Source organism: Talpa europaea (assembly GCF_964194135.1).
Source record: "Talpa europaea genome assembly, chromosome: 7".
NCBI lineage: Eukaryota > Metazoa > Chordata > Mammalia > Eulipotyphla > Talpidae > Talpa > Talpa europaea.
In genome coordinates, this window is record NC_140074.1 from 102,393,438 (window position 1) to 102,418,878 (window position 25,441).

A 25,441-nucleotide genomic window follows, 5' to 3' on the forward strand; every position below is an offset into this window, starting at 1 on the left:
GGCACATCACAAGGACAAAGCTGGGAGGTGCTGGTGACGACACCTCAGTCCATGCACCCAACTTGCACCCGCTGGGAGAAGCTTTGGTCACAGGAGTTGCAAATATGAGCACAGAAATGTAGAGAGCAGCAGGATCAAGTCCATATCCAGGGATCCCACAACTAGACAGAGCATCTGCTAACTGCCCAGCTAAGTCCATAATCACCAACAACTTTAAATTCCTGAGTTTATGTGCATTCTGATTGTATTCCAACTCAAAATAAAATGTTCATAGTCAGCATCCTTTTAAATGTTTGCTACATTCATCAACCCTTGATTCAGACTCTGCCTGACCAATGGATCACTCTGCCTGACCTCTGGAGCACAGACATTGGCACCTGCACAATATACTAAACTTAAGAAGAACCAGTTAAGATTCCTCTTGCTTAACCTAAGAAGCTGTCTGCAGCCTCTGCAGCACAAGTTCGATTCCCCGGCTGGCCAGGGAGCAACCCATATGGCACAGCAGACCACTCCTGACTCACCCGCTGCTCCCCTCAGCAATGTATTTCATTCAATCTGCCTGTTCTGTTTCCCACTCTGTGTCTGGTGGATCCTCTCACCACCCGCACCTCTGGTCTGTACCCCCATTCTTGTATGTATAAATAAATCAATCTTTAAAAAAAAAAAGATTCCTCTTGCTTAAGTGTGCCTTGGAGCTGGGATAGGTGCCCAGAGGTGTGGCCACACCAATTTCCTCAAAGGGATAGGTATGGCTGCAGAGAGGACAAAGGCCACCAATCTGGAAGGATCAAGCAGGTAGGCAGAACGCCCACTTTCTTTCAGAAGCTTTGGAAAAATAGCATGGCCTCACTAAGTACATGCTGTGGTCCAGCTAACATTTCTATGGAGTAAAGTTCAAATATGAAACAGGTACCTGCTCAGGTACTGCCTATCCTCCAGAGGATCAGATCCACAGAATGGTGATAAAACTCCTAAAATACCTATGTCTCATCTACTTTGGTATCTGCACAGCAAATGCCTAGAAAAACAAGGAGGTCAGACTCTTCCCTGTTTCTAACCCTCCAGCTCCCAGGAGACAGGCCCAGACCAGTTCCAGACCAGCCAGGCAGGGCTGAGGCAGTGTAGGTGTGAAGGGTGTGTCTATCACTGTCATCATGGAGCTGGCCTTGTCCCAGGACACACAGGAGGAAATGCTCTAGAAGGCCCTGCTTTGTTCTAACTCATGTCAGGAGTCAGAGAAAACACCATCTTTACTCATTCTGGTTGTACCTAAGTACTGTCTTGCACCAGCCCTATTGGAGCCTCACTCTGTATCCGTCTTCCCACCATGCCAGGTTGAGTGGCTCTGTCTCATGACACCACCTGGAGGATAAGCAGGCTGTATCTCACTCTCGCAGATCTCTTCACACAGAGGAGGAATGTCAATAGCCAGATATCCCAGAATGTGACCTTCTTCTCTCATCAGCACTGGCCTTCACTCAGATAGTGGCCAGGCCAAGAAGCAGGCAGTACACACAGCACAGGCAGGTCAGAAGCGCAGCAGCTCTCACAGCTGGCAAATTTGGGATTTTCATAGTTCATCTGGACAGGTGGTTGTGGTACCAGCACCCAGGGTGGCACCAATGACAAGTGCCCCTGTAATCCCACACTGCCTGGGGCTGACCCGTGAAACCACAACATGTAATAGAAATGTAGACACAATTCCGGACAGGTTCTCTCTCAGGGCACTCTCAGGATTCAGAGCCCTGTGGTCTTGCTGAGGCCCCAGCCAACAGCTACCCAGCTTGGTCGGATCCATGGGTCACCCTGGAAGAGGGTCCAGAGCCCACAGGGACCCCACCACCACCACTCCCAGTACAACCTAGTATATGTCAAAGGTCCCTCTTTGGAGGACACTTGATTGGCAGAGCTGTTTAAATTCTATTTATCAGGGGCCTCCCCGGTGGCGCAGCGGTTGAGCGCTGGGTTGCGAAGCTGCCCGCAGCCTCTGCAGCGCCGGTTCGATTCCCGGCTGCTCCCCGGCCACCATAGGAGGGTCCCACATGGCGCGCAGACCTCTCCTGCCGCCCACTGCTCCCCTCAGCAGTGTGCTTCGGTCCTTCTGCCTGCTCTGCTCCCCGCTCTGGCTCTGGTGAATTCTCTCACCCTCCCGCGCTTCTGACTGTACCCAGTGCATGTATAAACAAAACAAACGAACAAACAAACAAATAAATAAATAAATAAAACATGCCTCTATAAAAAAAAAAAAAATTCTATTTATCAGGCAATCCTTGAGCTTCAAAGTAACTCCCACTGGACCTCCTTCATATCATTTTCCTCAAGATAAACACAAGGTGCTGGGATTTGCAAACTAGAGGCAGTGCTCTCTAAGTCAGAATGGCAAACCTATTAATCTGTTCAGTACTCTGATCTAAGCAGCAGAAGCAGAGACACAAAAGTGGCTGTCCCAGGCAGGGGACCAGGCCACCTGCTCTGAGGATCACCATGACTGCAGAGTCCCTTTGGCTTCCTGCATGGCCCCTCCTCTGCAATTAACCCTTTGCACTCCGAACCATTCTGGACATTGGCTACCAATGTCCCCTGAGAGGGGACAGCAGAGTGCAAAGGGTTAAAATAATGGACCTCACCTATAATAGACATTCCTCTTGGTTCCATGAGAAAGAAAAAGCCAGCAATACAGATCGCCCACCAGGCAGGGAGAGCCCATTGCCCCCATATGGGCCATTAGCTGAGCTCTCCCATGAGATAGGGGCATACCTCCTGGTGCGGGGTATTCTCCCTAACTTCCCTCAAATGTGCCCACCAGGGTCTCCTTGGTGGCACAAGATGTTGTCTCAGCACTAGGACGCTATCAGCAGCCACCATAGTACTAATTCAACCCCCAGCCAAGGAGCTAACCCACATGGCGCAAGCAGACCCCTCCTGTCTTGCCTGCTGCTCCCCTCAGCAGTGTATTTCAGTGGATCCACCTGTTCTGCTCCCCACTCTGCTCTGGTGAATCCTCTCACTCCCTCCCCATCTCTTGTATGCATAAATAATTTTTTTTTTTTAAACCCACCAATGTCAGAAGGTGAGAGCCAACCCTTCAGGTTCACTGCCTGAACCTCTTTGGAAAGCCTCTCTCACCAAGCTTGATGGCTCTGGAGTCAGAGAGGTGGAAAGCTGGGGTGCCAGAAAGTAGGGCTCTCATTCAGTCTCTCGCACCCTGGTGCTTCTCAGCTGGAAGATGTGCTAATACTATCTGCTGTGCTCCCTCCACATTGCAACAAAGATGATCTTGGAAACTATAACTACACAAGGCATTGTCATTAAGTACAAATTCCAAACTATAATTGAGAAGTTGGTATTACTGTTACAGAACACAACCCCTATTAGACTACATACACAGAAATCACTTACCCCACAATGAACGTAGTTCTCCCCCAAAAACTCTTTCATGACATTTTTGCCAAAGTCCACTATGTTCTGCAGGTGCTGAAATGTTTCTTCTGAGGTCTACAAAAGACAAGCACAGAAAGACTCAGGGATGGGTATCTGAGGGAGGAAATCTGCTACCACAACAGAAGCTGGTGGCCTTGGACTCAGCGGGAGGTAAGCCTCACCACAGAGTCTGACCCCCTGTAGGGGTCTGCCCCCTGAAGTCCCCAGGTTCACCTCTGCACTTTAATCCAGGTCCCCACATGATTTTAAAACCCCAATTGACTGCCACTCTCCTCCCCACCTCTGAAAAACAGTCTGCACATGCCTTCTGAGAAGTTTGATTTTGACAATCTCTCTAGTCTAAAAACCACCAGGTAGGGCCTACCTGGTGGCTCAAGGGGTTAAGACGCAGTACTATGAAGCTATCCGTAGCCACAGCAGCATGAGTTCAATCCCTGGCTAGGGAGGTAACCCACATATATGGCACAGCAGACCTCTCCTGCCTCATCTACTGCTCCCCTGAGCAGTGTATTTCAGTCAATCTGCCTGTTCTGTTCCCTACTCTGTCTCTGGTGAATCCTCTCATCCCCACAGCTCTGGCCTGTCCCCCAGTTCTTATGTGCATAAATAAATCTTTAAAAAAATAAAAATAAAAACCACCAGGTAAATTTTATTTTTCAGCCTCCAACTACAGAATAAACTACTTTCTCCCTAGTCCAGGGCTCTTAAAGAGTAGACAGGTTGTGGGACTCTGATGAGAAAGGAAGTTTCCTGTCTCTCAGTTTGAACCAAGGTGAAGAGGTCAAAGATTGGTGGTGAGCATCTCTCCAGCAGTGGGGTTACTTGATGATGATCCTGGGGGAGAGTAGCATAACAGTGGCAGAAAGCCCCAGACACATTCAGTGGTTGATCAGCTCTGGCACAAGCTGACAAAAAGCTCTTTTTGTCAACAGAATTACCATATGATTCCCCACCAACAATGCAGCTGGTATCACATTATGCCATTTATGTGACAAATCAAGGCAAACTGCTATCTTGGAAGACAGTGCCTCAAGAAATCTAAACAGGGACCTTCTTAATGGCGCAAGGGGTTAAGTTGCAGCACTACGAAGATATCTGCAGCCCCTGCAGCACGAGTTCCCGGTCAGAGAGCTGACCCACATAGCTTAGCAGACCTCTCCTGTCTCACCCGCTGCTCCCCTCAGCAGTGTATTTCAGTGGATCTGCCTGTTCTGCTCCCCACTCTGTCTCTAGTGAATCCTCTCACCCCCCCATCTCTGGCCTATACCCCAGCTCTTGTACGCATAAATAATCTTTTAAAAAAGAAATCTAAACAGGAATTGCTGGTAGAGGCATTGGGAGAACACTGGGTATCCCCAAGCTTGTGCTCTGCAGACAGAGCTGGCAGCTAGGAAGCTGGAGGCAGTTGGGACAGTTCTAATTCATACTTAGAAGTTCAACACTAATAGGACACCCTGGCACTGCCATTCAGCAACTGAGCCAGGAAATACCCGCCGTTCTCTCCCCGCAGACACGTCCTCTGCACTGACCACTGTGTCCCCTGCATGATACTTCTGTCCCAGCAGCGCCCTTTCCCCTCGTCTCTAACACACTAACTCCTTACATGCCCTCATCCCCAGAGTCAACCCATGGCCACCTCACTCACCTCCCTCTGGCTGTTCCCCGCCTCACTCAGATGTGAGAGCGTCTCCTACACCAAGATTCTGTGCTCAATTTTTACCCTACCCACTGCAGGTTATGGCCAGCTCTGCCTTTTCTCCTTTTCAAGGTAAGAGCTGCACCTCCTTCCCCCCAGGGTCACAAAAGAGAAGCAGCCATTGGGGCCTCCCCGGTGGTGCAGCGGTTGAGTGCTGGGTTGTGACGCTGCCCGTAGCCTCTGCAGTGCCGGTTCAATCCCCGGTCACCAGGCAAGGGTCCCACATAGTGCACAGACCTCTCCTGCCGCCCACTGCTCCCCTCAGCAGTGTATTTCATCACTGCCTGTTCTACTCTCCGCTCTGGCTCTGGTGAATTCTCTCACCCTCCCGTGCCTCTGACTGTACCCAGAGTTTATATAAATAAATAAATCTTTTTTTTTTTTTTTTTTTTTAAAAAAGAGGAGCAGCCATATCTCCCTGAGGCCACTGCAATTTAGATAAGTTGAACAGCGATATCCACCTCAAGGTCAGCCAGTGTGTGACATAAGACTTTCTGAGTGCATCCAAAGGACTACTTGGACAACTCAACAAACAGAAACCCAACTCAGCAAACAGAAATGTTCCATCAGAACGCCCTGTTGTGACCTATAAAGCTGTATACTGCAGTATCACAGACTTCACTTTCACGGATACAATCCTACAAATGGGGAAACTGAGGCAGCAGGGTGTAAGGACATCACTACTACAACGCTGACAGCTGATCCTAGGAATTCCTGTCACAAGCAGGGTTTCTGAACTAGACATGGACTCACCACATGACACATAGTGACCCCAATAGGTCAAAGTGCTGGATCCAGCAGGAATGATGGCCACACCACTAATTGCAGCAAATGCTTGCATCATTTTTAAATTTCTATGATTAGCATGATACTTTTGTGTCTAGAAAAATAATCAAAGTTTTCTTAAATAATTGCTTTATTTACTAAGTGGTAAGCCAGACAATCTTACCTTCTTCCTATTTGGAGGAAACTTCAGAAAACGCAGCACCACACAACGCTATTGGAAACAAAGAAAAAACTGATTAGCAACTGCCCAAAGTCCAGGAAGGGTAGGTGGCTGTGGAGGAGATGGCTGGGACACCCAGTACTCCGGGAAGGGGAGGCCAGCACCAATCACGCCCAAGGACACACTAGAGCCAGAGTGAAAGCAGGAAAAATTTGCCCTCTGCCCTGGCAAACCCATTGCCAGGAATTTATCTTAAGAATATAATTAAGCGGCCTCCCCTGGTGGCGCAGGCGGTTGAGCGCAGTGCTGTGAAGCTGTCTGCAGCCTCTGCAGCGCCGGTTTGATCCTGGCTGGCCAGCTGGCGAGGGCCACACATGGCGCAGCAGACCTCTCCTGTCTCGCCTGTGCTCCCCTCAGCAATGTATTTCATCAGTCTGCCTATTCTGTTCCCCGCTCTGTCTCTGGTGAATCCTCTCACCCTCCCGCACACCTGGCCTGTACCCCAGTTCTTATATAAATAAATAAATCTTTTTTAAAAAAAATATATAATTAAGGATGTGCAAATGATCTTAGTAGCTACATTTAAAAGATGTGAATGTAACTGCAAATAGTGGAGTGGGGAAGTACAGTGGGACACATTCTGGAACATGGAATATGTGCCATCAATTACAAGAAAATAAAGACAATGGACATTTATATGCACAGAGGTACAGCCTATCCTCTACTGACAAATGAAACAGCTATGGAGTAGTGCTTACAGAATAAGCCCGTGTTCATACATGCACACTACAAACATACAAATGATGTGTAGGTATAATTATATTTGCATAAGGTTCAAAACTCAGCCAGTTTAAAAAAAACAACAACAAAAACATTTTAAGCAAGCATAGCATTTGAGACAGCCACTCTCCAAAGAAATATCTTGGAGGTAGGAGAAGTCCTAGTAATGGAGAGATTAATTCTCACTGGAGGACTTCCACTCCTGGTGGGAGACGAAACTCCAGGCAGAATGAAGTTGGGAAGTCATACCTGCCCAGAGAGGTAGAGCCCTCCGAGCCAGGCGGGCGGGGCAGGAGGGGGTGGCAGATTGAGGAAAGGTTAAAAGAGCAGCTTTCTAGGGCCTCCCCAGTGGCGCAGTGGGTTGAGGTCCTTACTGTGAGGCTGTCTGCAGCTTTTGCAGCGCAGGTTCAATTCCCTGCCGCTAGGGAGATACCCACATGGCGCGGCAGACCTTTCCTGTTTTGCCCACTGCTCCCCTCAGCAGTGTATTTCAGTAGGTCTGCCTGTTCTGCTCCCCGCTTTTTCTCTGGTGAATCCTTTCACTCTCCCATGCCTCTGACCTGTACCCCAGCTCTTTATAAATGAATAAATTTATAAGTGAATTTATAAATAAATATAATTATATTTAATTACATTTATATTAATTATATTTATTTATAATTATATATTATAATTTATAAATTTGTAAGTAAATAAATTTATAAATGAATAAATCTTTTTTAAAAAAAAGTGACTTTCTAGAAGTCCAATGTGCTATCCATTGTGCTAGAGAGCCAAAAAAGCGGCTTTCTAAATGAAAAATGCTTGAGGAGCAAGCTCTCCTGGAGACCAGATCAGCCTCCCAAGCCCCTCTGACCCTAAAAAGACATGGCATGCTACTTTCAAAACCCAGGAAAGACACCACATCTTTGGGCCCCAAACCCAGACTTAGGGAAATCACAATCAAGCACAGTGTCCTCCTCTCCGTAGTCCAGCCTGAAATGGGCAGAAAAAGGCTTGTTTCCAAGAAATTACAATTCATCAATATTCAAGGGGAAAGACAATTTGATATGCAGAGACCCTAATTCCAGACAACGGAGGTGAGAATTCAACCATACCAGCCCTCACAGACAGAACCACCATACAGATCTGGACTGAGGCAGCCACACAGGTTTCCTGCCATGAAGCCTGGTAAGCACCAGGAAGCCACCAGCCTGAACAGATCTTTCCAGCCATGAAGGAAATAACTCTTTTCCTTTTAAAATGAGTATCTGAAACTAGATGTCTAATGTCTAGGACCAAATGCTAAGATAGTGGAAGGACATGGCTGAGGGGCTAAGTGAGGTTTTTGCACAGTTCTGGGGTCAGGCCCACCTTTTCTGTCCTTGGTGATAGAAACATACAGCACCTGCTCACACCCTGAACGCTAGATGAAAACAAAGAATTTTAACAAGCTGAAAATAGCCCACAGAGGAGTGACACATACAAACACATCAGCACATCACACAACCTCAAAATGTAGGGAGTTAACTGGGTATGACTTGTCATAGCACTGTGTTTTCGAGAGTCCCGGGCCCATGTCAAGGGCATAGACCCGTACAACTCTCAGGGGCCTGAGAGTTGCGCCCTTGGATCCCCTCTGAGAACCACTCAAGTGGTCAAACATTCAGCAAATCTGCTTGTAATCATCACTCTCAAAGCACAATAATAGGAATTCTAGTCACTGAGACTCTATGGCCTCAAAGACGAAGGATTGAAGGCCTTGAAGAAAGGAGTGAAGTGTTTGATATGCATGTGCACATTTCTACATATTCTACATATTTTTGTTGTAAGTTTCTGTGAAAAAGCAGTACATGAAAACAGATATGCAGGATTCTTGACTGGCCAACAAAGGAATATAATGGAAGAAAATACACTAAGTGTTAAATAATAATCAAAGACCACAGAAGATAACATATTAAAAGTGACACCTGCCTCCCCTCCCCACCAAATAAGACCAAGGGAGGGCATCTGTGGGTGGAATTAAGCACCAGGGCATCGATCGGTGTCTCATGCCGCAGCCAGCCTGCTAGAAGACAGGCCCAGGCTGGATGTCCTGCAGAGGGAGAGATGACCCAGGAAGGGGCTGCAAAAAGACCCCAAGAATGTACAGATCAGGTAACTTTCAAGAGAAAGGAAGACAGACAAATATAACAGAAGGAATCACCTATCAGATGCCGCCCTATCAGATAGGAATCACCTATCAAATGGCTCAGCCCTACCTTTCCTGTCAGGGAAGATGAGGCACCACCAGCAGGTACCCAAGAAAGCTTTTCTCAACAAGCAGTGGATAAGAGGGGGGAAAAGGTGGACAGGACACCTCAGGGAAACTGACAGCCAGAGGGTGAGGAGTGATATCACAAGATGTCCCATCAAGAAAGCCCAGGGCTCTGCAGGGAGACCACACAAAGGTGGCAGCTTGCAGGTAAGGCCAGCAGGTGCCTGGGCTGGCAAGACACTTTTCTTCCCAAGCTTCCACTGCTCCATCTGAACTCCCAGCTGCCCCTAGACAGAATTCTACACAAGGGACGGGACAGTGGAGGTGTAAGAGAGGTAACATTTGGGGACAGGACACTCAGGTGGTTCCTAAGGATCAAAAATTTGACAGCCTGACAAGAGAGTTCTGAAGACAGACCACAAGGCACAGAACACAGTGAGTGTCCTCAGCAGCATGAGCAGGTCTGCCGGGACTTCATGGCCTCCCAGCCACCCCAGGCCGCATAATGGCTCCAAGCAGGTGTCCAAACACACTCATCCTATTGCAGCAGACACAGACACTTCCCAGAAACTTCTTCTTGGTGTCACATCTCCAAGAAGACAAATAAATAGGGCCACTGCTATCCTGACCAAGCTCTGAGAAAAAGGAGTCATGGGCAGGGAGCTGCCACGCCACTGAGGAGGCCAGGCCTGGATGAACAGCATCTCAAACAATAGGAAGGCAGAGCGTGGCACTTACCAAGGCCCAGCCCAGTCATGGGGCTGGAAATCACCAAAGGGAACACGGTTTGAAAATAACAAATCCTAAGTATGGAGCTGTCATTCAATTGCAGATAATTCCAGGAATAAACAAAGGTAGGCAAACACAGAGCTCTCTGATGAGCTCCAGGAGCTCACTCAAGAGAGAAGTCACAGGGCCTCCCTCCCCTGGTGGCGCAGCAGTTGAACGCTGGGCTGTGAAGCTGCCCACAGCCTCTGCAGCACCGGTTTGATCCCCGGCCACCGGAGAGAGTCCCACATGGCGCGCAGACCCCTCCTGCTGCCCGCTGCTCCCCTCAGCAGTGTACTTCATCCGTCTGCCTTTTCTGCTCCCTGCTCTGGCTCTGGTGAATTCTCTCACCCTCCGGCACCTCTGACTATACCCAGTGCTTGTATAAATAAATAAATAAATAAATGAATAAATAAATAAATCTTTTAAAAAAATAAGAAAAGATTTAAAAAAGAGAGAGAGAGAAATACAGCAGCTCACCAACCTGGAAGATTAGCATTAAAAATCTCAAATACAGAATAAATTACTTGTTTAAAAAACTAGGCATCTGAAAGTTAAGACTCTAAACTACATTCAGGAGAAAATTAAAGAAGGGAGTGGCCTAGGGGCCTCCCCAGTGGCGCAGCGGTTGAGCGCTGGGTTGCGAAGCTGCCCGCAGCCTCTGCAGAGCCGGTTCGATCCCCGGCTGCTCCCCGGCCACCGGAGGAGGGTCCCACATGGCGTGCAGACCTCTCCTGCCACCTGCTGCTCCCCTCAGCAGTGTACTTCGGTCCTTCTGCCTGCTCTGCTCCCCGCTCTGGCTCTGGTGAATTCTCTCACCCTCCCGCGCTTCTGACTGTACCCAGTGCATGTATAAACAAAACAAACAAACAAATAAATAAATAAAATAAAATAAAAAACATGCCTCTATTAAAAAAAAAAAAAAAAGAAGAGAGTGGCCTATACTTGGGAATATGCCATATTCCCCAAAACCTAGAATGTAACACTTATCCGCAACATCTTCATTAAGAAGAATAACAAGAAACTAGAAATCCTAAAGCACAAAATGAGAAAAGCCCAGACAACACCTTGAGCCTACCTTCTCAGGAACCAGAACATCACGTCACAGAAAGGGGCCAGAATCTTAGGCTACAAAACCTGAAAAGATCAGAATAAGTGCTTCCTCCATGCTCTCAATAAAGGTCCTGTTGACTTTTACACAACCTCTGTCAAAAAGGAAAAGGTCACAAACACTCAGTGTAATGGAGGGTGTAGCAAGTGTGCACCCTGTACCCAGTGCCCAGAGACAGCTGGCTGCCCTGCTTGCCCCATTCACTCCCAACACTGAAGGCACTTAAGAGATCAAATGACAAACCAGACTTAGAGTGACCTTCACAGGACAGGATGCTGAACGTAAGCCAACTAGACATAAGAAGGTGAGGAAGGCGCCCCATAGGAGACAAAGCCAACTCAGCAACAGTGCATGTGAGGGCAGGCTCAGGCTTCACTGACCATAGCTCAGCCTGAGCAGTCGGTATGCTATGGCCACTGAACAAGTGACGGCATTGTCAGCTGAAGTAAGCAAAGCATGTGCCGCTAGGGAAGTGCCCATGCCCAAGACCCCTCCCACAAGGTCAGAACCTGGAAATCCAGGTACCCACAAGATCCAAGCCAGGCCAGCCCAGAGTATTGGCACCATGGCCAAGGGCCTGTGCCTGGGAGAGGACTGACTGCACAGCTGTACCCAAGGTGCTGGACACTGGGCTGAGTGATACAAATAGGCATCCAGCCTCCCCTGTGTGAAGGGGCTTCATGGAAGCTGATGGTAACCTGTTGGGAATGGGCCTTTGTCAGGGTCTCACTGTCATCTTACTGCCCAATCCCACCCCCTCCTGCAGCTGCACTTAGCTCCTCTATCTCCAGGTCCTGCTTTCTACAAGTCCAGAATTCTGGAAGCCTCTCCTGACTCACTAACCGTGAAGGATGTCACCTGTCTCAGTCTCTCTCATAGTGTGCCGGTGCAGATGCTAGGCCTCAGGACTGGCTGCCCAAAGGTACATCATCTTCTGATACCAGAGAGGAAAGAGAACAAATTTTTTAGTTCTAAGAGTAAATGATGCCTTCTCTAAGAAAGTGGCCCTCTTTCAATCTCTAACAAACCTGGAAAGGCCACTCTTCTCACTTGTCCAGTTCTTTGTCCCACTCACACATATGCCTACATGGGCACAGTGGGGTCTTGAAAATCTACTAGGCTCTCTGCCCCTCCCCAGCTGCCCAGGCCCAGGCAGAGCAAAGATTTCTCCACAGCCAAGGGAGACTGTTCTCCCTTCACTCACTGTAAACATTTTTGTGTAAGACTAGTTGCAATAATAATCTTTAAGTTCAAATGATGAGCCAACAATCACCAAGCAGGAATGAGCATAGCAGAACAAATTTTTAGACTTAAAATAAAGAATGAGCACAGGCCCAGGGAAGCCTGATGAGTTTAAAAGGGAAAAGAAACACAAGCTTTGAAGTGTGGATGGGGGAACTGCCCTAGAGGCGAACACTCACTTGGCAAGATGGTGGAAAAGACAGCCAAATGCTCTTCTTGGGTGTCCTTTTACTCCAGTCTGGAGCTTACTCCTTCACTTGACACTATTTTTGAAACTCAGTACATGAGCCTTACTAAATGTCTTAGTTTTATATAAAATGCAAACACACCATCCAACCTTACTAAGGAATTGGAAAATGAATGTGTGTCTTATGAATGTACCTAGGGGTTGCCCAAATAACCCAACAATAAAAGGGACTCACATCATACCTCACCTGACCTTGAAACACAAGGAAACCCAGCAGACTGCACAGAGGCCTCAGGTTAGGCCTTGTCCATTATTAATTCAACTAAAGATCTTGAGCAAAGCCTGCTGTCTCTGTTCTTTAGTTTCTCAATTGTGCTAATGGGTAACAAAGCCCAAAGGCAGACGGTAAGTGCCACCTGGTAGACTGCAGCTTACTCTAGAGCCAACCCAATGTGCCCAACACTGGAACAACAGAGCAGGGCCCGGTCAAGGCCGGTGCAAGCTGCTGTACTCAGTTCAGGACTCTGAACCTCTGAGGTCTCCTCTGAGAAGGATAGTTTGACTTGTTCAGTATAACTTATCCAGCTCCTGCCCATCTCACCTTTCAAGCAATTCCTCAAAGAGGATTCTGTTACTAGTTCCACTCTGCAAATGCATAAAGGGTAGTGGTAGAATCAGGACTCCACCCAGCGAAGTGTGACTCCAACTCCCTTACTCTTAACCCCTCAGGATACCTATCAACTCCCTCACCTCCCCAGCCTACCATATTCCTGCCTGCTTGTATCAGACAGCAAAATATCAGAGACCTGTGCGCCTCACACAAATCCACATATTCCTCCTCCTGGATTCACCTCCTTGGGAATCTTTATTAAACTTTCTGAAACTCTCACTCTCACTGACTTAAGAAAGGAAACCCTTTAAGTTCTGAAAGATTGTGGGGAAGAACCTGTGGGCAGTGCTCCATTATTATTAGCAGCAGCAGACAGAACAGCAATTCCACGAGTCTCACGAGGCTCTAATTGGTGTTTGGCGGTAACAGCATCCCAGGAACTTCAATTCTTCCTCCAGGGCCGCCCTCCCTTCCGCACTGGCTCAGGCTACCACAGGAGTCCTCACCGCACAACCTCCGCCCCAGCGCGGCTGGGCTGTTGGAGGCAGCACGTCGTGAGACTGCACGTGGTACCGAACTAGTGAAAGGCAGGGGCAGAGGTGCCGGTGAGGTACAGAGGCAGGAATAACGTTCGGGGAACAAGGAATCTACCCGGGGGGGACGAGAAGGAGAAAAGGGGGGGATATGGAACCCACCCGGAGGGGATGATGCTGGCAGGACGCGGAACCCACCAGAGGAGATGATACCGGGGAGATGAGGAACCTACCCAAGGAGCAAGAAAGTGTGGGACGTGGTATCAACCCAAGGGTGTGATGTGGGGCAAACGGAACCGACCCCACGCAGGGTAAAGGCCCGGGACCACGCCGACGGTCCGCCGCTCACCTGTGCGTGGGCCACCACCAGGCTCTTGTTGCCTTCGCCATGGTATCCCCATTCATTCTCGTCCATCTTCGCTTCGTCCATCCCCCGGTACGGCCCTCGCGCCTCGCGGGTTCGCGAGCTGGTAGCCGCCGGTCCCGCCTGGGCACCAGGCGCCGCCGTCGGGGGGAGGAGCGCCTGTCAGCCACCGCCTCCGCTCGACCCAGCCGCCGGGACTTGCAGACGCGGGCCGCCGGAAGTCACGCCCCCTGTGGTTGCCATGGTTGAATAGGGCAACTTCCGGGTTTGGCGAGCTTCTTCTCCATTAACTACGGTGGACGATGGTTTGATCGCCCTCTTTGGTACTGGCAAAGTGACTCACTTCCGGAGCGCGGTCTTGAGAACCGGAAGAGGGACTTCCGGTCTCAGCGCCGGAAATGAGGCAAGCGGGAGGGATTGGGAGGTGTTCCGCGCCGCCAGTGATGAAGCACGGCACCTGGGAGCTAGTTACTTTGAGACAAGCGGTCCAAGTGGGATCTGGGGACTAGACGGGCCTGGGATGTGTGGGGGATGGGAAAGATGGGCCACGCGGGTCTGGAGCGGTGGAAGTGGGGGACGGTCGCACTGGCCTGGCGCGAAGCTGGAAGCTGGGCACCCTCCGTAGTGGAACCGCAATAGGCATTTGTCTCTGACCCTCAGTTTTCTGTAGAATGGGATGTGACACACGCATATGGGGTTAATAGCACCGTTTGCTCGTGATCTGACGCAGAATCACCCCAGCAGTCTCGTGAGGTTGAAAACTACACTTCACAGGTGAGAAAACGTGGCTCAGAGAGGCACTTCTAAGTGGTCCTTTTGTGTGAGGAGTGGGTTTCATTGAAACAGAAGCACCTTGAACACGAGGCTGGGTTTTCGAATCCTACCTTTGACATGTAATGGTGGTGCGGCAAAGGACAGATCTCTTCCCTTCTCCGGGCCATGGTTTATTCATTGATGAAGTGGGAATAATGATACCGTCTCATGTTCCTAAGAGGATTAGTCTCAGGACCATGTTAAACTCTAAATGTGATTGATGGTTCAAAAAGCTTTGCTAATGTGGTTTGTATCTTTCAATGTTAACCAAAAGGTAAATTAAAACTAAAAAACACTTTTTCATTTAAAAACAATAAATTACCTTTTTTATTAAAAAAAGATAGCTGTACTTGTCCCAAAAATAGAAAAGAGTGATAGTTGTTTAAAGTGTGGCTTTAGAGAAAATAAGCAGATTCTCACGTCTGCTTCTGTATTCAATCTGTTGCAATATATTGCTTTCATTGAAAGGTATAAAGACAATCCACCCTCATGTAGGTATGTGGTTTAACAAGGAAAGACCTGCAGGCCCCACTCTGAAAACAGCTTAGAGCACTACTGGGGATCTGGCAAGGCCTTGGGGATCCCAGTGAAATGAAGCCAGCAAGTCAGGAAAATGAACTGTTAGCAATGAGCATCTCTCCTCCACTTGGAGCCCCCAAAGAATTGGCCCTGGTAGGAGGTTACTCAGTACCCTCCCAGGGAAGGTTGAGAAATGGAAGGAGGAACAGCCCACTCCTAGAGGTAAGTAATCCCAAGGAGAAAGGGACACTCACAGGACGTTGAGACCTTATTGGTCACAAAATCCAGACCTTCCCGCACCCCCATAAGGTCAGGGAACCTAAACATGCCTGAGATAGAATTTCTCAGCATCTGTGAAGGAATTGGAGTGAGACCACTAAGTATTAAGGCATTTCCTTAAGGAAGCCTTGGTGGTGCTAGAAATAGTGTTTCTTGGTTTTGTCTTTTTTCCCCTAAGGACTATCTTATCCTGACAGTGTTTAGAATTACTATAGTATGGTGATGATGAAAAGATTAAATAATGGTTTCATGATTGTTTTTAAAGTCTGCATAGCCAATACACTTGGAATAGACCACCATGCCCAATTCACTCCTCCCGCCCCCACCCCTGCTTGCCCCCCCCCCCCCCAGGTATATCATTGACTACAGGCAAAAAGGACAGTTGCTTTGGGAGAATTACGATGGGGTAACAGTGGGAAAACATCTGCAGGAGTTGCAAGAAAAGAAGGAAACGCTGAAAAAGACAGACGTGAGCAAAGTGTGAGTGAAGGGACAGCTTTGTCAATTGTTTGTTGTGTCCTGGAACTATACCCCTTCTATTATAACACCACCAGCCCACTTTTTTAGGGAAAGTACCTGTCCTTTAGTCAACCGTAATCTGACTTAACTCAATTTTTAATAACAAATCAGGGCTTGTGACCACAGCCTTGAGTCAGGAATTACATTCTTTTGAAATTACATCAACACCTTGATTAGTTCTGGAGGCATAGGAAAGTGATCCAAGTTGGTCCATTGACGCTAACTCCTTTCACTGTGTTGAAATGATTAAGGGGAATATCATCTTCTGCTGGGTGAATGAGACACTCGGTCACATGCTATAAAGAATCATCCAGGCACCTCAGATGGTGGCCACCAGGGGGGGTAATTACAAACAGCAAGGAAGGGATGTGGAGACATCCATCAAGTGCCACTTGGTCACATTTCATTTTCGGTGGCAGCTAATTACATCTTTTTTTTTTTAAAGATTTATTTTTTATTTTATTTATTTATACAAGCACTGGGTACAGTCAGAAGCGCGGGAGGGTGAGAGAATTCACCAGAGCCAGAGCGGGGAGCAGAGCAGGCAGAAGGACCGAAGTACACTGCTGAGGGGAGCAGTGGGCGGCAGGAGAGGTCTGCGCGCCATGCAGGACCCTCCTCCAGAAGCCCGGGAGCAACCAGGGATCGAACCGGCGCTGCAGATGCTGCGGGCAGCTTCACAACCCAGAGCTCAACCGCTGCGCCACCGGGGAGGCCCATAATTACATCTTTTGCTTAAACAATTTGAGCTGGATTCTTTTCTCTCACAACCTAAAGTTCAAATGAATAACTGCGTGCAGTGGGACAGGCCCATCACCTCCTCAGGTAGTGACAAAGTACTAAAGCAAAAGCCAAGACCATCGTTGGGAATTCCTGTACAAGGAGTTTGACTAAATGCTTTCTGTTCTACATCTCAGTCCCAGCTGGATTCCAACATTGCTAATTAGTATCTTCTTTGGCATTAAAAAAAAATGAGAGGAGGAAGGATAGAAAAAAGGTAATGAAAAGAAAAATGAAAACATTATCTTCTAAACCACATTAAAAAGCCATCCAGAAAGAAGGTAACAAAAACAATAATAACTGGGACTTCAGTGATAAATATTTCATTTTGCTATTTTTTTTAAAAGATTTATTTATTTATTTATACAAGCACTGGGTACAGTTAGAAGCGCGGAAGGGTGAGAGAATCCACCAGAACCAGAGGGGAGAGCAGAGCAAGCAGATTGACGAAGTACACTGCTGAAGGGAGCAGTGGGCGGCAAGAGAGGTCTGCGCACCATGTGGGACCCTCGCCGGCAGCCAGGGATCGAACCGGTGCTGCAGAGGCTGCGGGCAGCTTCCCAACCCAGCGCTCAACCGCTGCGCCACCAGGGAGACCCTAGTTGTTTTTTTTTTAATATGTGCCATTCTCACTGGTGTAAGATGGTATCTCATTGTGGTTTTGATTTGCATTTCCCTGATTACAAGTGATGGTGAACATTTTTTCATATGCCTGTTGGCCATTTGCATTTCCTCTTTGGAGAAATTTCTTTTTAGCTCTTCTGCCCATTTTTTTTTTTAAGATTTATTTATTTCGGCATACAAGAGCTGGGGTACAGGCCAGAGATGCGGGAGGGGGTGAGAGGATTCACCAGAGACAGAGTGGGGAACAGAACAGGCAGACTGACTGAAATACACTGCTGAGGGGAGCAGCAGGAGAGACAGGAGAGGTCTGCTGCGCAATGTGGGTTGCTCCTAGCCCGGCTGGGGATCGAACTCATGCTGTGGAGGCTGCGGATTGCTTCATAGTGCGGTTCTTAACCCCTTGTGCCATCAGGGAGGCCCCAAGGTTCAGATTTCTATAAATCTTAAATCCAAAAGAATGTGTTAACAAAAAAGGGCATTCGTTGTTCAGCTTTCATAATCTATTAAAATAAGTATATATTTTTAAATATATATCAGACTTGCAAAATACACTCTTGCACAGTGTTATCCATGAGTGGTGGAGAAGAGACGGACAGACAGGACACTTGCACTGTTGGAGGAGGGGAGGTGTATATTGTTGGGGCTCACTTTGGCCATATCATTAAATCCTATCCCCTTTGACTCATCATTTCCGATGCTGCAAATTAGCCTACAAAACCCTTCCTCAGAAACTCAGAAATACAAGGTGTTTATGCAAACAGGGCTGATGGACAGGACTTTGTTCCCATTGTTAGGCACCTCGGACCTGTTTATGGCTACACTGGCTCAGCCCAGCATGAGATATGGAGAGGGCTCAGCTGAGTTGTTAGAACAACCATATTCTATTAAGTTCCTCAGGTAAGTCTCAGAACTACTGAATTATGGTATATTCAAAGACTATATATCCAGTGAGGAAATGTAAGTTAGATCTGTACAGACACAAAAGACATTCAAATCTATCAATATGTGAAATTGTGTGTGTATGTGTGCGCACGCATGCGTGTGTGTAAATGCAAAAAAAAAAAAAAAAAGAATGGGGCCTCCCTGGTGTCGCAAGGGGTTAAGATGCAAACTATGAAGCTATCCACAGCCACTGCAGCATGAGTTCAATCCCCGACCAGGGAGATAACCACATGACACAGCAGACTTCTCTTGACTCACCTGCTGTTCCCCTCAGCAGTGTATTTTAGTTGATCCGCCTGTTCTGTTCCCCACTCTGTTTCTGGTGAATCCTCTCACTCCCCACACCTCTGGTCTATACCCCAGTTCTTGTATGCATAAATAAATAAATCTTTAAAAAAAAAAAAAGAATGGAAAAGAGAAATGGAAGAAACTAGGGGAGGAGTGTCACTTCATGTGTTGTTGACTCAGAATGCATTCGTATACCACTTCTGTAATAAAAATTTAAATGACTGCATTCCCACACATATTTTTGAGATAAATCTATCCCTGTGCATATAGAAAGGCCATGATGCAATATTTAATAAGGAAATAAATGTACTCCTTAAATAGAAAGGAAAAATAAGATATAGTACCTTATTGTGCTCTGAAGTTTCCTTTGGGGATGAGGCCACAGGTGACATGCATTGATTACACCACATGTTTCTGTAACATTGAATTTGGCATAAAAGACACAAATTACCTGTGAAGCTTGAAAAAAAGAAGAACTACAGGCAGCTTGTGTCTATGCAAGTGTCCTTTATTCTTCTGTCCCTTTCCCTAATAAACCTGCTCTTTAAATATTAAAAAAAAAAAAAGAAAGAAAAACTACATGTAGTGGCCTCAAAGTGGTCATCTAGGTGGAACTTGGCAGCTATTCCAGAGGGTGAACTCCAGGATATTTGGGGCACCTGACATCATCAGCAAGAGTACTATCCTGAGGCTTCCCCATCTCTGAGGTGCTCTATCTGGATGGTGAATCAGAAGGCATGGGAGAGCACACACCCCTTTACATATAGGGACATGGCAACAGTTACCCAGGTTAGCAGTCACTTTCCTGAGGTCTCCTGTCCATAGAACCTGCTTTCCAGGGACTCCCTGGTGGTGTAGGGGTTAAATCAGCACTATCATGCTATAGTCACTTTAGCCTGAGTTTCATCCCCGGCCAGGGAGCTGACCCACATGGCACAGCAGACCTCGGCTGTCTCGCCTGCTGCTCCCCTTAGCAGTTTATTTCAGTAAGTCTACCTGTTCTGCACCCCACTCTGTCTCTGGTGAATCCTCTCATCCACCTGCACCTCTGACCTACACCCCACTTCTTCTATGCATAAATAAATAAATCTTAAAAAAAAGATCCTGCTCTCCATCTACCTCTTCCTACCTTTCTTTAGGTTTTATACAATGAGAAAGGCTAAATTAAGGGGTGGTGGCATGGTGGAGTACCTACCCTCCCAAATGAGGCATCACAACACTCTGGTTTCAGATTATATAAATATTTCACCTTTTACCAAATGAGGGCATTCTTATCACCTCAGATATAGATAACACATAAAGTACAAGCATCAAGGAAAAGATAGATAACCTTTATCCACATTAAAAATTAAAATCTCAAAAAAAAATTAAAATCTGTACCAAAGAGAGGCAAATTCACAGACAGTAAGTAGAATGGTTGGTGTGGAGGCTGGAGAAAAGGTTAGTGCTTAATGGGGTTAGAGTTTCAGTTTGGGAAGATAAAGAAAGTTCTGATGATGGTGATGGTTGCATAACAGCGTTTTAATATTCTTAATTCCACTGTATTGCACACTTGAAAATAATTAAAATAGTAAACAATGTTAAATGTATTTGTCAGATACAAAGAAACTAAAATTTGCACACTAAGTCACAAAACTGCAAAGCACATAAGACAAAAAAAAAAAAAAGACCAATTTGGAAATATCTAAGTTATCCATCAAAGACATACTTTCTTTGCAGCCATTGCAAAGAAAGAATAATCCCCAAGATACATTGTTAAATAAAAAGGGTAAATCATTAATCACCATATATTAAGATACAACTAGTACAAAAATAAACAAAACAAACATATAATCAGCCAAATGTTTCTCTGTGCATCAAGAGGATACACTGGAATACAGTAACAGTTACATACTAAGAACAGAATGCACTGGTAAAAAATCCTTGCTATACCTTTTCTCCTTTTTTGTCATGTGTTATCTGTTAAAAATCAATATAGACAGTTTCTAGTTTAGCCTCTAAAAAGCTTGGATGTTGTCACACTGTCCTAACTGAAAACCAACAACTCTTCATTCATCTGAGAAGGGAGGCCACAGGGCAAACCAATGCCACAATAACTGGAGAGACAGAAACTGAGACCTTAGGGCTGTAGAACACTCCTAACCTTACACCACACCACTAAAGGCCTACTTGGTGGAGGCTAAAGGCACACACTGCCCGTGTCCTACAGGAACAGCAAGAAGTCACAGATGATCCAGCTCCTCTTCCAAGCTGCCCTCCTGAATTGCTATGCCAGTGAAATGGGGAAGTACTGTTGGGAGAATAACATGATTTCCAGATTTTGCTTCTTGTTGATAATCCTCCTAGACACCCTCCTTTTATTGATGACCTTTATTCTAATATCAATTGGTACTTTCTCCTCCAGACATCACCTCTTGGAGACAAACAGAGAAAGAAATTACAGCAGCTCTTCAGACCTACTACCTGGAATGCAGTGATACTGATGATGCCAAACCTGCGTAGGCCTAGGTTAATGTGTGTTGTCTGTGTTTTAGCTTTTATCAAAAACAGCTTAAAAGTAAAATAAAAAAATTTAAGAAATGGAAAAAATTGTAGAATAAGGATATAAAAAAATAAATTTTTAGTCATATAACATGTTTGTGTTTTAAGTGTTATTACAAGAGTCAAAATTTAAAAACTTCAAGTTTATTAAGTAAAAAATGTTACTGTAAACTAAGGTTAGTTTATCTTAAAAGAAAAATTTTAATAGATTTAGCATAGCCTACATGTATCACTGTTTATAAAGTCTAGAGTAATGTACAGTAATGTCCCAAGACTCCACATTCACTTACCACCAACTCACTGACTCCCCCCAGAGCAGCTTCTGCCCTGCAAACTCCTTTTATGGTAACTGTCCTACCCAGATTCACCATTATTTACTTTTAAAATATATTTTGGGCCTCCCTGGTGGTGTGGGGGTTAAAGTCTCAGTACTATTAAGCTATTGCCAGCCACTGCAGCATGAATTTGATCCCCAGCCAGAGAGCTAACCCACATGGCACAGCAGACCTCTCCTGACTTGCTTGCTGGTCCCATTAGCTGTGTATTGCAGTAGATCTGCCTGTTCTGCTCCCCACTCTGTCTCTGCTGAATCCTCTCACCCCACGCATCACTGGCCACACCCCAGTTCTTATATACATAAATAAATCTTTAGAAAAAAAACTCACACTTGAAATAAATATATAAATAAAATATATTTTACCTGTACCCTTTCTATATCTAGGTATGTTTTGAAACACAAATGTCACTGAGTTGCAGTTGCCTACAATATTCAGTTACATGCCATACAGGTTTGTAGCCACAGAGCTACAGTAGTAGTAGAACTAGTTAGTATTATATTTAGCGGTAAGCTGCAGCATCTAGATGGTTTAAGTACACTCTGATGTTCATACAATCTGAGACCATCTAATGATGCATTTCTCAGAGCACATTCTGTCCTAAGTGAGGCATGACTATATCAGAACAGCACAAATGAATGCTGACATCAATTGCTGGTGAGGATGTGGAGCAGCAGGAATTCTCAATCATGCTTGTGAGAAAGCACAATGGTGCAGCCACCTTGAAGACAGTTTGACTGTTTCTTACAATATTAAACATATCTTGCCATGCAATTCAGCAATTACTCTCTTTACCCAACTGAGTTGATAACTTGTGTCCACACAAATACCTCCTCATGGATATTTATAGCATTATAAATATTTTATTCATTATTGCCCAAACTGGGAAGCAACCAAGATGTCTTTCAGTTGTTGAGTGAACAGATTGTGGTACATCCAAACAGGAATATTATTTGGTGATAAAATAAATAAGATATCAAGCTATGAAAATATATGGAGGAAACAAATGTGTATAAGTGAAAGAAACCAATAGGTGTAACACAGAGGATTTTTTTTTAAAGATTTATTTATTTATTTATACAAGCACTGGGTGCAGTCAGAAGCATGGGAGGGTGAAAGAATTCACCAGAGTCAGAGCGGGGAACAGAACAGGCAGATGAACGAAGTACACTGCTGAGGGGAGCAGCAGGCGCAGCAGGAGAGGTCTGCAGGCCATGTGGGACCCTCGCTGGTGGCCGGGGATCTAACTGGCACCACAGAGGCTGCCCAGCGCTCAACTGCTGTGCCACCAGGGGAGGCCCAGCACAGAGGATTTTTAAGGTGGTAAAAAATATTCTTTGTGATACTAATGTTGCAATGAATATGTGTCCCACAGTTCCCTTAGGCTCTGTTCACTTTTTTTTCAATTTTTTTTGTTTCTCAGTCTCAATAATTTCAATCCTATTTTCAAGTTTGCTGATTCTTTCTCCTGCATACTCAATATTACCATTGAATCTCTCTAGTAAATTCCTCACCTCACTAATTACACTTTTAGTTCCAGAATTTTTCATGATTAGTTTCATTTTAGATTCCCATAATTCATGTTTTTCTCACATCCAAAATACACTCACAGGGCCTCCCCTGGTGGCGCAGCAGTTGAGCGCTGAGCTGCAAAGCTGCCCGCAACCTCTGCAGCGCCGGTTCGATCCCCGGCCACCGGAGGAGGGCCCCACATGGCGCGCAGACCTCTCCTGCCGCCCGCTGCTCCCCTCAACAGTGTACTTCGGTCCTTCTGCCTGCTCTGCTCCCCGCTCTGGCTCTGGTGAATTCTCTCGCCCTCCCGCACTTCTGACTGTACCCAGTGTTTGTATAAATAAATAAATAAATCTTTAAAAAAAAAATACACTCACAACTGCTTCAAAGTCCTAATTCAGTCCTGTATTAATTCCATGTCCCAAATCTCATTTAATATCATCTAAACCTAGTGTGGGTGAGACTTGTTATGATTCATCCTGAAGCAATATTCGCCTTCTTCTGTAAACCTGTGGAACTAGACAAGTTATCTGCTTTCAAAATACAATGGTAGGGTAGTGCCGCGGACCAGTGCAGCGGTAGACTTGCAGGACTGTCTCAGGATTGAGAAACTGAGAATGCTCAAGGAATCGGCGCATAAATGACAGACAGACACACGAATGACAAACAGACACACTTCAAGAGTGAAGATCTGAATGTAATTTGCTCAAAATCATCATACACTTTTATACCTTTTTTAACAATGGATGATTTCATACAATTTAATTCTTTCTCAGCATAAAATACTTTGTAAGGCATAAGACATCTACTTCATCATTCATGTGCATGTGATCGCTGATCCATGACATGGCACAGTAAACGATCTCCAGGTACTGAATCTACACAATCATTTTTGCTTATACAGAACAGCACTCTTTAAGCTAGCTTTTCTTGATTCGTATCCCAAAACCACAATGATCAAAAACATTGATATTTACCTACTGGCACCTTCTACTTTTAGTGATCACGAGCAATATATTCTCTACGTAAGCATTTTGATTTTTATGGTGTTGTCTCATGTGAGAAGTATTATGATTATTATAAAACTACTATTGCCACACACTATTTTCTTTATCATGCATTTCCTGAAACTGATTGTACACATATAAAGAAAAAGCAAAGTAAGTGAAAAAGTAGTATGATTATAGACAGGTTGCTAGGTTGCTACTTATTCTGAAACAATGGCTATCTGATTAATGGTAAAACTGCTTTGTAGGTAATTCCATCAGGCTTGTTTGCAGGTGACGTTCTTAGCAGCCTTGTTTCCATCAAAGGAGGGGTTAATTACTGCGGGCTTGTTGCCTAAATTAGGCTTATAGGCATGTAGACCTTGTTTGATCTGAACGCCAAAGTTTATCATGATGAAGCCCCTCGGGGACTGCGCCTGTCTTAGGTCGTCAGGAGTCACAGACATGAGGCTGGCCAGTGCCTTCTTTAGTCTGCCCCCGATCTTACCCGTCATTGACTGTCCAGTCCAGCGCACAGGGGAAGGGGGTCTTACTCACTCTGATGTGGCTGAGTGAAAGCCTCCCTCTTTCCAGTAAGTTCACTGGTGTTCAGCGGCAGAGGCTGCCGCAGGGTAGGCATAGATAGACATTCCCGTTCCAAAAAGTATAAATTGGAAAGAAAGGGGTTAAGGGTACAAAGTAAGTTCAAAGTCTAGCAGGGAAAATATTAGATTTTAAGGCTTTTGGCTTGATGTCCTATCCTTAAGTCCCCCTCTGGTGGTGACACTGCATTCTGGATCCACCCAGGTGATAGGTCCAGCCCAAGGCCCTGGACAATAGCTGTTTAGCTTATTGAAATTGAACAGGTGACCCCACCCTCTGAAACCTATAGGTGGCTTGGTTACACCTCTCAATTCTGTGCCCTCTAGGTCTGTGGTGGGATTGACACCCCTGCTAATCTCTGAATTGCCTTCTGGGTCATTTTTGCCTTTTCTTCAAGGATAATGCCTATTTGCCTTTAGACAGATCTATTGTCCCATTACCCTACAGAATCCCAGAAATCTAACAGCCTTTCTTCATTTTGTCTGTTCGCTGACCCGTTAGTCAAAGCTGAAGTTTCTGCTGTTATATCACTATGTTATCACTATGTCTGTCTTCTGCCGAAATGGTATTTGCATGAGTCACTCCTATAATATCTTTAGCAAATTATGTTGAGCTACAACCTGGGTTTCTCTCATTTTTTCCATCATGGGCAGGTTGAGAACTCTCCACATCTTCAAGTTTTGGTTCCTTTGTTTAACAATTCCTTCTTCAATTTATTTCCCTTTCTTGCATTTTTTGAAAGATTTATGCATACAAGAGCTGGGGCATAGGCCAGAAGTGTGG

General features: G+C 45.9%; 1 protein-coding gene across 1 annotated transcript in view; it reads right to left on the bottom strand.

Moving 5' to 3' along the window:
• The window catches only part of IPPK (inositol-pentakisphosphate 2-kinase), a gene marked incomplete at its 3' end in the record, with an annotated part of 42,801 nt that extends 28,797 nt beyond the window's left edge, over positions 1-14,004 (bottom strand). The window contains exons 1-3 of the mRNA XM_084238648.1: positions 13,903-14,004; positions 6,090-6,137; positions 3,403-3,498 (exon numbers count right to left, since the gene is read on the bottom strand). Of these exons, the coding sequence (XP_084094774.1) occupies positions 3,403-3,498; positions 6,090-6,137; positions 13,903-13,983 (225 nt within the window). The 5' untranslated portion in view covers positions 13,984-14,004. The remainder of the gene's footprint in view (positions 1-3,402; positions 3,499-6,089; positions 6,138-13,902) is intronic.
• Positions 14,005-25,441: the final 11,437 nt, after the last annotated feature.